Source organism: Rhyacophila brunnea, unplaced genomic scaffold (assembly GCF_057557595.1).
Source record: "Rhyacophila brunnea isolate RB1 unplaced genomic scaffold, BYU_Rbru_1.0 scaffold_24, whole genome shotgun sequence".
In the NCBI taxonomy this organism is placed as follows: domain Eukaryota; kingdom Metazoa; phylum Arthropoda; class Insecta; order Trichoptera; family Rhyacophilidae; genus Rhyacophila; species Rhyacophila brunnea.
Window position 1 is genome coordinate 11,101,901 of NW_028232904.1, and position 12,693 is coordinate 11,114,593.

Consider the following 12,693-nt stretch of genomic DNA (forward strand, 5'->3'; position numbering starts at 1 on the left):
TGAATGTCAATTTCAACCAATCATCAGGAATTATGCCCGTTTCGTAAATTTTATTAAACGAATCAACAATAATTTTGAATTGGTCTTCTTCTAATAATCGTCATAAATATTATCAGGGCCAAGAGCTTTACCATTTTTAGAGTTTCGTATTGCGTTTATTATTTCTGCTCTATTTATGGCTCAGAGCAACCGTATATTGAGCTTCGAAAACATATATTTGCGACGGATACTGGGTGTATGACTTTAGGAGCAATGAGGATATAAAAGAACGCACCAAGCAGCCTCTCATCATGCTGAGAGTGAAGAGGCGACGTTGGACCTGGCTCGGCCACGTGCTGCGAATGCCAGAAGAGAACCTCAACCTGGCTTGCCTGTTCTTTAAGTCAACCGGGTTCCAGCGTCCTGGAATGCCGCTAAATACCATTTTCGGAACAGTTGACGATAATTAAACAGTATTTTTAAGATCTTGCGTTTTATCTTCCCTTTCCTTCCGCAAACAGAAATAAATTTCATCCTCTAATTTATAAACTTTCATTTAAATATTACAGAGGTCATATACTTATACACAGTCAAATAACCTGCAAACTATCGGTATTATGACATAAGTTGTTAACAGCGTACACTTATTTTTTGTAAGAATATTGTCACCAATATGGCGGCGTGTTTATTGAATTCGATTGCGACTACCAAACTCAAAATAAACAGCAATAACAATGGGAGCACCGATTTCGGCAGGATTTGCATTTCTTTTATCACTGACAACCTGTCGTCATACGAGTAAATAAAGGACACGATGTTGCGCAAAACCATCATATCTGATTGCATCTACAGTTTGCACAATCTTTTGACTAGCATATGGAATTAACACCGATACTGTGAACATGATAAGTGTTTACAATTTTACAACCAAAGAGAATAAACTACTATAATAGAGTAATATGGACATTTTTACAACATTTGACAGTATTGCCAGATACTTTTAGTATGGTTCAATAATTGGTAGCAATACAATAATTCGACGACAGTATTGATTCAATTATTTGTAAATATAATTGAAAATGGCAGCCTGTTTTGACATTATGCTCTGGTTACTTAATTAGGTACCGTTATTTCTGATTTTAAGTGATAGTTTGATTGTATAAATTATTTTTTTGGGTTTATAACACAACTATAAGGCGTTTTGATTTCAGGAGCGTTTCTGGCGAGAATCTCAAGAGTACGAGTGAGGCTTTCGAAAAATAAATCAGCAATGCGAAATGACTTGCGGATAATCAGCTCATATTTAAAAGTGCTATCTCCATAGCCTCCAAAAGCTTTTCTCAACATGTTTGATTACAACCATTTTATTCAATACATATTTATCGACTGACGATATGGAACATACCCAAAGTCCAACATCAAATAAAATTACAAAAAGTCCTATGTCACAATTGTTTTAGTACTGCGTAAAACACAGCCCTAATAACGTTCGCATAAGCAATAATAATATCACACGAACACAACTCATAATAACAAAAAAAAACATAGAAACATTTATAATATGTCTTTTACAATGATTTTCTCTCGCAGATAGGAGAGAATGTTTCGTATTATTAGATCAATAAATTTTTATTTATAAATCTGTCATGTGCCAATTTCTCTCGTGTGCCATTTATTTGTCATATAGATAATGTTATACCTGGTATGGTTTAGTTACAACATTTGCCAATTGGTAAAGTATTGGTATTCAATCTGTCAATACATCTAAACATGGTAAAACATGCACCCAAATCATGACACATTGATTACGTTAAAAGTTCACATATTATGTCAGCAATAGTAGACATTCAGACTTCTGTTTGTTTATTATTGAGATGGTGATGGTGATGGTGATGTGCTGCCAGATCAAAATCCGAGCCGGAGAGAGACGTAGACAGCAGTTTGTCCCACTCCGCAGGTTCGGCCAGATCGCCGGCTGTCGATCTTAATGCACACGGCGCTGAAAATAAAATAGCGAATCTATTATTTAACATGTCTATGTATAATCGTGAATATCACTTTGTTTTTCCCATATATCAGATATAAAACTCGTTAAGTGCAATAATAAACTATTGCACATAATGAGTTTTAGCTTGATACGGAGAAAATATAAAAAAACGAATGCATAAATTGTGTGTACATAATTACAGATTGATCTATCATGTATTTAACATGTTTAAACATACAATCAATTGAAGTTTATTAAAATTGAAGATAAGTCGTATGAAGCGTTTAGGTTAAAAACATGTAAAGAACAAAGCAACATGTTAAACAAGAAATGTGTTATTTTTTTGTTAATGTCATTGCAACATAGCTATTTCGAAATTACAAAGTTCTATGTCACATTTGTATTTATTAAGGTGACACAATTATTGTTTTATGTACATATTAATTCCAGTTTACCTGACACTCCCGGAAATATAGAAGCATAATTTTGCAGCGGTAAAAAGTTCTATGTACATAATTATAATTTACGAGCAAATTTTTCACACTATTGCTAAAAAAAGAGACATAAATGACCTTTTACGGTATATTTTTGGCTTTGGTTGTTAAACCACTGAATTGACTATCAAGACAATAAACATTTACGCGTTAATAAATTAAATGTTACTTTCAAAAAGTATTGTTTATTTAAAAAACCACTATTAATTTCAAATTTGTCTGAAAAAATTACATAATAATATGGTTCTCTGTCCGTTATCTACAAAGTCAATATTGAAAAGATATGGATAATTTACAAATTATGAAATATACAGTTTTCACAAGAAAGTTTAGAACTATTTAATCGAGAAGGTGAGAGAATGGGGTACCTATGCAATTTAAAAAGCTGGGAATTGAACCCGGAATCTTCTAACAACTAGTCAGCTACTTTTTAGACACTATACATGAACTCATGAGTTAATTATTTACACGTTAATTTAAAAAGTTTTTTATTACATGTAATGCTAATTTTTTTATAGGACATATCTGTTTTGGAATTATAAAATAGTGCAACAACCAAATTAAGGAAATGTGCATAGATGTAGGACAAAACACAGTATGTAGAATCAGACAGGACATCAAGGATTTTAACAAATTCTTACCGTCATACATTTTCTTCTGATATTTTAATTTGAATAACACGAAAAATCCAGATATATAAATAAATTAAATACATTGTAATATTATCACGTCCATACTATAACTAGATAATTTCGATTGTGACATAGTCGAGAAATCGAATTTTAAACTTAGGATCTAATGCATAGTAATACTTATCTAAATAAATGGATGTATGCATTAGTCAGTCATTTATCGGATGCGTAAGAAATACTGCATAATGATAAATACGGTGAAATTTAAATAAGAATGACAGCTCGCGAGTGGAGAACTACAAGGTTCTAAGTGTTTGTTTTTGGCCAAACAAAAGTGACAATGAGGCAGCATGGAATACTACTTCATTGTTGGGTTTGTTTTGTCAAGGACTGAACACTTGTGGTATTGGGCTCGTAAGCTGTCTACTTAAAAAATTTCAAATAAATATTGTTCGTAGTACTGATTATCTACGCAAACATGAAAGACAGACAGTATTAAACATTTATAATTATATAATTCAAACCATTGAAACTAGATTGACGTCTATTGTATGCATGCGTCAACTGACATAGTGTGATCTAATACTTAGTGAAATAATATTATCCAAATATTAGGAACGTGTAGGTAAAAAAATCTCACATCCACAAAATCACTGTAAATATTTGTTAGCATTTCTACCGTGCAACACATATCATGTGGGCAAGACATGCGCTGCATAGGGGGAGAAATATTTTATAAAATACTGACCATAGCACTGTAAAAGATTTTATAAAATATTCTTCATAAAAGATATTTGACAAATATCTGTATATATAAGCCTTATATTATTATGAATTTTATTGTTTGCATTGAGTTATTTGATATTTTATCGTGAAGGAAATAATGTGTGATTCTTAAAAAAAAACAGTTTAAATTAAGTTACTTACCTAGTTGCAACATTGAGGTGACAATATTATATTTTACGAATATATATTAGTAATGGCAGTGAAAAAGGGCTTAAATCCAAAAAAATCGATAAGATTACATATTTTGAGCATTCACATTCATACACCTACAATACACTTCATCAATATACCTAATATTATCTCTTGAGAATTGCTTTTGCAACGAGTCCGAAACGTTGAGGAAAGAATGAGGAAGAACACACGGTGAAAACCCCAAAAATCTATTACGATAGAATATTATTAGGGTCACCACCTTAAGCAGCATATTTATTTATATAAACGAAATGATGCGATCTCAAGAATTCCTCATCATGCCGTATAGGTTTTTGTGTATACATGAATAGCGAGCTTGCTATCCAAATGGGAATGACTGGAGCAACATTCAAATTCGATGTGGAGTGTCTGCGACTCACAAATGTACTCGGTTAAAACTAAATGCAGCCTATTCTGATAGTGTTGCTTTATGGTAGCGAATCATGGCACCATACGAAGGTTCAAAGCGAACGAATACTGAGATTCAAGAAAAGATGTTTGTGATGGATAAAGAGAGTGAATTAAGCAGCCTCTCATCAAACTGAAAGTGAAGAGGCGACTTTGGATCTAACGACCACACGCTGCGGACGCCTGACGAAAATCTCAATCTGGTTTGTCTGTTCTTCAAGCCAACCGAATTTCGGAGTCTTGGAAGGCCACTAAATATTATCTACGGGATGCTAGTATGATCTGGAATGACGCAATAAGACTGGCGGAGCCACAGGGATTCTAGAAGGCGCCGTATGGTATCCATATGCTCTAGCTAAGGGCGGACATGGCCGATGACGAAAAATGTTATCTCTTTGAAATGATTTACAAATTTAACATTGTAACATTGTCTTCATAGAACTTGCAACAACCTCAGAAATATCCTTGAAAATATTTTGAACTGAGTGGTATTCAAACACAACATACATTTCGATTGCCGGGTGAGTGTTTTATCCATCAAGATAACATGGGTCTTTCTTGCAGATAATTTCTAATACTTACGTAACTAATGATGTTTTCAAATTCCGTCAATATGACTTGCATCCTTGTAATTTAAACGAAAATTTGATTCATAAATGGCATCAAGATTTTACAATTATTTTGGCGTCCTTGTATGCCTTTGCCTATTCCATTTTTGAACTTAAGCCCTTTGTCTCACGATTAATAAGAGAGAAAATCAATGAGCTTGAAGCCTTGCTTCGCTATAAGAAGCGGACATACAAACAATGGTACCAAAGTAAAAATAAAGCATATCTACTTTTTTTCAGTTGTCATATCTGGAGGTAACCATTGAAAATGAGATTTATGAATGAATAGTAAATCAATACAAACAAGTAGGACCAGGGTCTCACTTCAATACTTTTACTACCAAATAGGGAAGCATTATAACAAGCTCATTGAACAAAATATTAATCACATTATAATCACACATAGGAAAAAAATGTCACATATTATACAAGTTGGTTACAAAGTGTCACAAGCAAAGAAAGAAAGGTTAATAATTGTTGTTACATGCCTTCGAGTCGTTTGCGTTTGTCGCCGGGCCTTTGTTATAATTTTTTACCTGCCGGTTACTGCGTTAAAAAAGAAAAAAAAGAACAGAAAACAAATTAAATAAAAATAATGTTATTATTAAAAGCATTAAGAATATACTTTGGCATTTTTTGTTTTGTTATTATAATAGCATTAGCATTAAATAAAGGCATCATTAGAACTTAGGATAGAAATTAGAATTTGTGATTGGGTGTGTTTAATATAAAATTTGAAATCAAAGCCAAATTAACAATTATAATTAGAAACGAAATAATGTTAACCTACCCTTTACAATTTTTACTTTGGTTTAACGTACGAGATTGATAATATTACAATAGGTAAAAGGGAAATGTCTATTTTGACTAATAATGTTTCATCATCATTGTTTGCTATTTTTTTAATCTATAAAATGATCAAAACTTATTTATAATCATACATTCTTACAGCCAATAAATCATAATACTACGAGGGTGGGTCAATAATTCCTTAGAAAAAAGCATTAAAACAGTTTTTATTTTTGTATTTTTTTTTTATTTCTCAACATAATCTCCTTGGAGCTCAATACACTTGGTTAGACGTTTCTCAATTTTTTTTAAACCGTCAGAAAAATAAGTTTTCGGAAGGTCCTCAAAATAAGCATTTGTCCGATCGATGACTTCTTCATTTGAAAAAAAACGTTGTCCACTTAGCCATTTTTTTAAGTTTGGGAAAAGGAAAAAGTCACTGGGGGCTAAATCTGGCGAATACGGTGGGTGGTCGACCAATTCGAACTTCAATTCTTCAATTTTAGCCATTGATCGTAAACATGTGTGAACACGGGCATTGTCCTGATGAAAGAGGATTTTTTTCCTGTTTAAATGAGGCCGTTTTTCTTCAATTTCGTTTTTTAGCTGGTCCAATAAAGATGCATAATAATCCCCTGTTATTGTTTTTCCTTTTTCCAAATAGTCAACGAAAATAATTTCACGTGCATCCCAAAATACAGTAGCCATAACCTTACCAGCTGATTTTACGGTTTTCGCCTTCTTTGGACATGGTTCGCCTTTCGCAATCCACTGCTTTGACTGTTCTTTCGTCTCGGTAGTATAGTGGTGTATCCATGTTTCATCTACAGTCACAAAGCGACGAAAAAATTCATCCGGATTGCGTTGCATGAGCGACAACAGGGCTTTAGAGGCCACCACCCTATTGCGTTTATTGTCGACTGTGAGCAAACGCGGCACCCATCTTGCAGAAATATTTTTCATGCCCAATTTGTCATGTAAAATAGAAATGACGCTACCTTTTGAGATCCCTGTAACCTCAATTATCTCACTCAACTTTAATCTTCGGTCACTTAACACCATATCGTGGATTTTATTGATCATTTCTGGTGTAGTCACCTCTACAGGACGTCCTGAGCGTGGTTCATCCTTTGTTGATGTACGACCACGTTTAAATTCATTTAACCAGTTATAAATAGTTGCAAGTGAAGGAGCAGATATGCCGTGAACTAAATCCAACTCATTTTTTATTTCCTTTGCTGTTAACCCTTTTATATTAAAATGTTTAATAACAGCTCTAAACTCAATTTTATCCATTTTCCATTTTTCCATTTTCCACAAGCAAATTTTTATTTTAAATGTACGAGAAACACACAACAACCCGACCAATCTGATTGAAACTTCGCAGCATACTGAATCGGTAGTGCCGCTGCATGAAAACAAACCGCTTACAGTACTAGTCGCGCCACCTGTCGGCTTTTCTAAGGACTTATTGACCCACCCTCGTATTTTGATTTCACGTTTTATTTTTGTATCTCTATCTCACAATTGAGTATGTCGCATATACTGTTAGATAAATCTCTTTTGTTCGTAATGGAATGCGACGCTTTGTATGCAGTGTGTCTATCATTTACTGGATAATGCTATCGATTTTGAAAATAATAACATTTTAATCAATGATTTTAGGAATGGCCGAAATATGAAGATGACGAAGTGCATACTGACTGAAATATTTGCTGTTTAATAAGATGGGTAACCTAAGAGGACACTACAGTAATAGTAGTGTCCACTTAGTAGTTTCTAATTGGAGATATTGACAGCAAGTTCAAAATTCAATATTTGTGATAAATATTTTTTTGTGTTTCAAGCATAAAGTTTTAACCCTTAACACTCGAGTGCCGCCATATCGGCGGCATTACAAGTTTCCTGTATTACTCGAGTGCCGCCGTAGCGGCGGCACGCTTATAAAATCATTTTTTGTAATATTTTCAGAATTTTTTATAATGCGATTTCAATCAAGTTAGAATGAATAATAATAGGTTATTACATTTATCTGAGAAAGAAGTCGGCAAAAGAATACTGCGTGCGTAATTTCAACATAGTATTTTTATCGGAATCTTCTCTTTTTATTCGTAGGTCGTCGCTTTGCAAGCAATGTTTTTTTGTCACATAAATTTTATTTATTGAACGTTCCCAGACTAGAGTGAAGTGTTTGTCACGCATGATTTTGAAGTGTGTTTATATTTTTTATTGGTTCTCGCTTGCGCAGGGGCGTCTCGTATAGTTTACAGTTTTATATTTGAATAGACTGTTTTTGATGACAATACTTACTAGTATATTATGCCGATTCGGAACCTACATAATGTGAAATACTCTAATGAGTCAAATGAAAATTATTACGTATCGATTTATTATTTTTTGAGAAATCTTTTGATAATGTGTACCGCACTGGGATTGAGTTGTTATGAGCCCGAAACTAATTTAGGAAATTTACGAGACAGCCGCTTATATTACAAGTGTATTTGAAGGCAATTCATTTGTATCATATTTACAGTCATGACTCATAACTATATGTTTGGACGATTTACACTTTATAGCCACTTCTCTACATACCGCTATTTCATTACGATTCTGTGATAAGCCAGGATTACATATTGGAGATTGCTTTGTGAAATACCACAATGAAGAATTATAAATAAACTAAAAATAAGTACAGTATATTCATTATAAATCTATTTTACAGAATAAAAAAAAATTTTTTTTTTTTACATTTTTTTCATCAATTAAATGTTTTATATTGAAATTATGCTTTGTACGGAAAAAAGTCTCGAGTGGGTGGTTTGTACCTATAAAAAAAATCTCGAGTGGAAAAGGTTAATGCCAGTTTTATATTACTGTACTAGCGTTTGTACCTTAGACTATAGATACATCTAGGCGCCACCCATTGCATTGCTAAATGAAGCTGCGTGCCGTGCGTTTGGTTTGTGGGCGAGCGAACGCATTCGTACACAAATGTTTGAAACCATAGACCATTTCGCTAGTGCTCGCACTAGACGCTCAGAATTAAAATATAATTTTCTATTTTTTTACGTTATATAGTATTGTTAAGCGGTGAAAATGCAACCATTAGGTAAAGATATCCATTATTTAAGTTTTTTTAAAGAAATGCTAGGTCACTGATATTAAAATATATAATAATATACAAATAAATTATCACGAACATGTATCAACTTACTATGAAACGTAATACCATCTTCTTGCTTATCAGTACGGTTACCACATTTTAATACAACACACATAACCATCTTTTCTACTTAATTAACTAAAAATATTTACCACTGACTTTATGCTTAACACAAAAAATAGCAATTTTAGCAACACGGTTATCGACGCTTAGTTAAGCAACAAACTAAGATTTGGTAGCTACACTTTAGCAAACCATCTCCCACATCTGTAAACCTTTTATCTTACTCTAGCGCATGTTGCAGAGATTATAAGGGTGCCGAATACTTTCTCACTCGCACTTATGCATCGTTTTTGTTCAGGCCTTGGATTGTACCAACTTTGCCTGGGGTTTTTCCTTAGCGTTTTTACGTATATATATTTTTTGACCATTGGCCTCCAGTGGAGGTTTGTATTAACAGAATATTGTTTTTACGAGAAATGGATGTTAGCCACTTGCTCAACCTAATAGGTCCATACTCTGACTCAAACACAAATTGAAAAACAATACAGTATAACCCCTATTTTACGTTTTTTAAGGGACTGGAAAAAAAAAACCTAATTGTAGGGAAAATGTAAAAGGGGGGTATTGAAAAAAAGAACATTAAAATTTTATGTTTCTAAAAAAATAATGTTTTATTAAAAAACAACATTCAATTAAAATTTTTATTGAAATGATCATGTACATATGTATACTAGTTTGTTGCATTTTTGTTTTTATGTTATGTAATTCTCTTTCTACTATATAAACATTTAAAAGTGTCATCTTGGATATCAGCAAAGTTTGTAAAGTAGGTTTTTAAACCCTCGGTGAACCTCAATGCTTCTTCTTTTGTTGGAATATCAACCTCGTCTTCATCAGACAGTTCTTCAGAAGCGCGCGTAACTCGCATATTTTGAATATTTCCGACGTAAATCGCGGGAAATAAAAACGTAAATGCGGATATTAAATGTACTGAAATACATCGGGACCGAAAAAATTACACGCAATTGCCGGGAAAACGTGAATACCGGGCACGTAAAAACGAGGTTATACTGTATGTGTATTTGTCAGGGAAACTTCAAATATTTATATCTCATGAATTAAATTAAAAATTCGTTTCAATTTTCTTGCGTTGATCCAAATTTTGGCCAAGTGAAAATTTCAGCACTCTATAGCTTGCCGTTTCGGAGCCATTGAATTACAGACAAATTTCGCGTTTTATAGTATAGATTTTAAAATAGGAATTATAATATGCCTATTTTTAATAGTCAATAAACCCATTAAGTACATATTGTAATAAACAAATGCAAAAATAATTACAAGATAAAAAGAACTTTTTATATACAACATTTTTAAATTTTCTGTTGAATCATATAAACTTGACTTGACTAGCTTAAACGATCAAAAAAATTTGTACTTGATAGAAATAATACTGAAATGTCATATTGATTTCCAAAGTAACGCACGTATATATTAATAATTTAGTTGGTAGGACCCCAGACCCCTCTAGCAACCAATTATGGTGTCGAAATAACTTTCCATACAAAACAGAATTAACTGAAAATTAATTCAATTCTACTTAAAGATGGTTAAAAGTATTAAAAAAATGCATTGGCATCGTGTTCTGATATATTCTAAAAGTTTCAAATGTCTAGCTAGTCGGGAAGTTAGTTAAAAATCGATTGCAAGATTTGTACCAGACAAAGAACCACCGGACAAATAAGAATACGAGCTAAGAAAAACATTGTAAAATGGATAAATGTGCATTGATTGGTAAGCTATTTGGCAGGTTTTGGTAGTTATAGATAGTTGTATTGTATGAAATAAGACAGAATATGGACATATTTTTCGTTAGATTTTGACCATATGTTGGAGTTATCGGTTTTGAGAAGTTTCCTCAAATTTTCTTTCTGTGTTTTTCAAACTGACCACCACCCATTCACAAGATTCATAATAATAATAAATAATTAAAAAAATTGATAAGAACTTTTTCAATTACAAATTAAACAATTATTAATTACCTACTAATTAAAAAAAATTATAAATATAAAATATGTTTAAACTTTAGTTAATTCTAAATAAACATATTAAAATAATATGTATTATTACGAGTTTGTCCACAGACACTGTACATACAGTTTTCACCGAAATTGAAATATTATAAAATACAAAACGCCATGATGTCTTTATTCTGTACTAATATTCTACATCCAAAATATTGTCTCATATAATTGTTGTCATTTCAAGTCTTTCAAATTATACAAAAACTTGACATACAACGTCTGTGAACTAAACCATCAAATGGAATTACCTACATGCATCAATTATTGGAAATTTATTTAAAAACAAATAAACACACACTTACGCATGGACAAGGTAACAAATCTTCATTAAATGACGCATCGACAAGATAAATCGGACGGTGTTCGTTACGCGTCTACACATCAAGTAACTTATCCTTCGCCTAATTCAAAACTCTCTTAAAGTAACACGATCAATATATTCATCATTGAGCGGTAAAAACTTCTAAAGTGACAATTTTGTCAAAACGATTTATTCTGTTTATAGGTGTTCATCGTGAATCTCAAACAAGTGCCTATTTATGTAAGTAATTACTTACATTAGAATATAAGTTGAACTTACAATGTAAACCATATCATTCATGTACCCTTTCCTTTGTCAAAATCATGTTTTAACACGTATGCCAGCAAAGTCACCTTTATCGTCATCCAGACAAAGTGACCTCTGCTACCAGACGCGTGCAAGCGAATTCATCAATTTGATCAAACAACAAGTTTGTAAGACTGCCTCTTACAATGTATTTCAAACTTCACCCCGTAAGCTAATTCCTTACGGAAATAATACGAAGGCGCTGTCTAGACTGCAACCTCTGACAAGTCGTTGCAAGAAAGTGCTAACCTCAAAAGCAAGGTGTTTTCATCCTCACTAAATGTTTGTTTATATTAGACCACATAGTTCAGTAAAACCCTTGATGTTATGTGTTTCATTAAATTTTACCAGTCCAGTTGTCCAGATGGTTTCGCTAAGTCACTGGCTCCCAAATGACTGTGCCAACTCTGTAGTAGTAGAGTCAAAAATGAAACACTAGTATAAATGACTCACTTAGTCGCTAAACCCGCTTTGGAGATTTTTTTTAGATTCGAGTATATCACGAAAAATTTGTGTATTTACGATGAAGTTGATGGTAGTAGTGGTGACGTTTGTATAGTGATTTAAACGTATGCTAAAAATCATGGCTTAAATCATGAAGTCTGATTGGTCGGCTATGTAGAGCGGATTTAGTAACCTGTTATTTATCCTAGAGCGGATTTGGCGACTCAAGTCAATACTCATTTTGATTTTTTTATGAAACCGGGCGGAATTTAATGCTTGCACCTCGGTAGGTTGGTAGACCTATCGATATAGCACATATGTACATTCAAAACTAATTTTATTGAAAAATCGCCCAGAGCGGGTTCGGTGACCAAGCGATTCAAATGATTTTCACAATTTTTTTTTCAAAATACTGTTGGTAATAATTTGAAATATGTCACATTGGAGGTTTTAACGGCTCAACAACGATGTCAACATAATATAACAGTTAAAACTCATTAAGTGTAAAAAAACTCAATCG

The 12,693-nt window shown here is 32.8% G+C and overlaps 1 protein-coding gene and 1 long non-coding RNA gene across 11 annotated transcripts in view; one reads left to right on the forward strand and one right to left on the reverse strand.

The window, feature by feature from the left end:
- Nucleotides 1-12,693, forward strand: part of LOC147069029 (uncharacterized) — a 277,283-nt gene that overhangs the window by 235,369 nt on the left and 29,221 nt on the right. The gene's annotated exons all lie outside the window — the stretch shown is intronic.
- Nucleotides 1,154-12,693, reverse strand: part of LOC147069031 (anoctamin-1-like) — a 66,153-nt gene continuing 54,613 nt past the window's right edge. For 6 of the 10 annotated variants that reach the window (XM_085951694.1, XM_085951693.1, XM_085951692.1 and 3 more), the window contains one exon: nt 1,154-1,978. In XM_085951694.1, the coding sequence (XP_085807820.1) occupies nt 1,827-1,978 (152 nt within the window). In that variant the 3' untranslated portion in view covers nt 1,154-1,826. Of the gene's footprint in view, nt 1,979-5,574; nt 5,633-12,693 lie in introns of all 10 variants that reach the window. The other 4 variants (XM_085951699.1, XM_085951696.1, XM_085951695.1 and 1 more) reach the window with 1 other exon arrangement.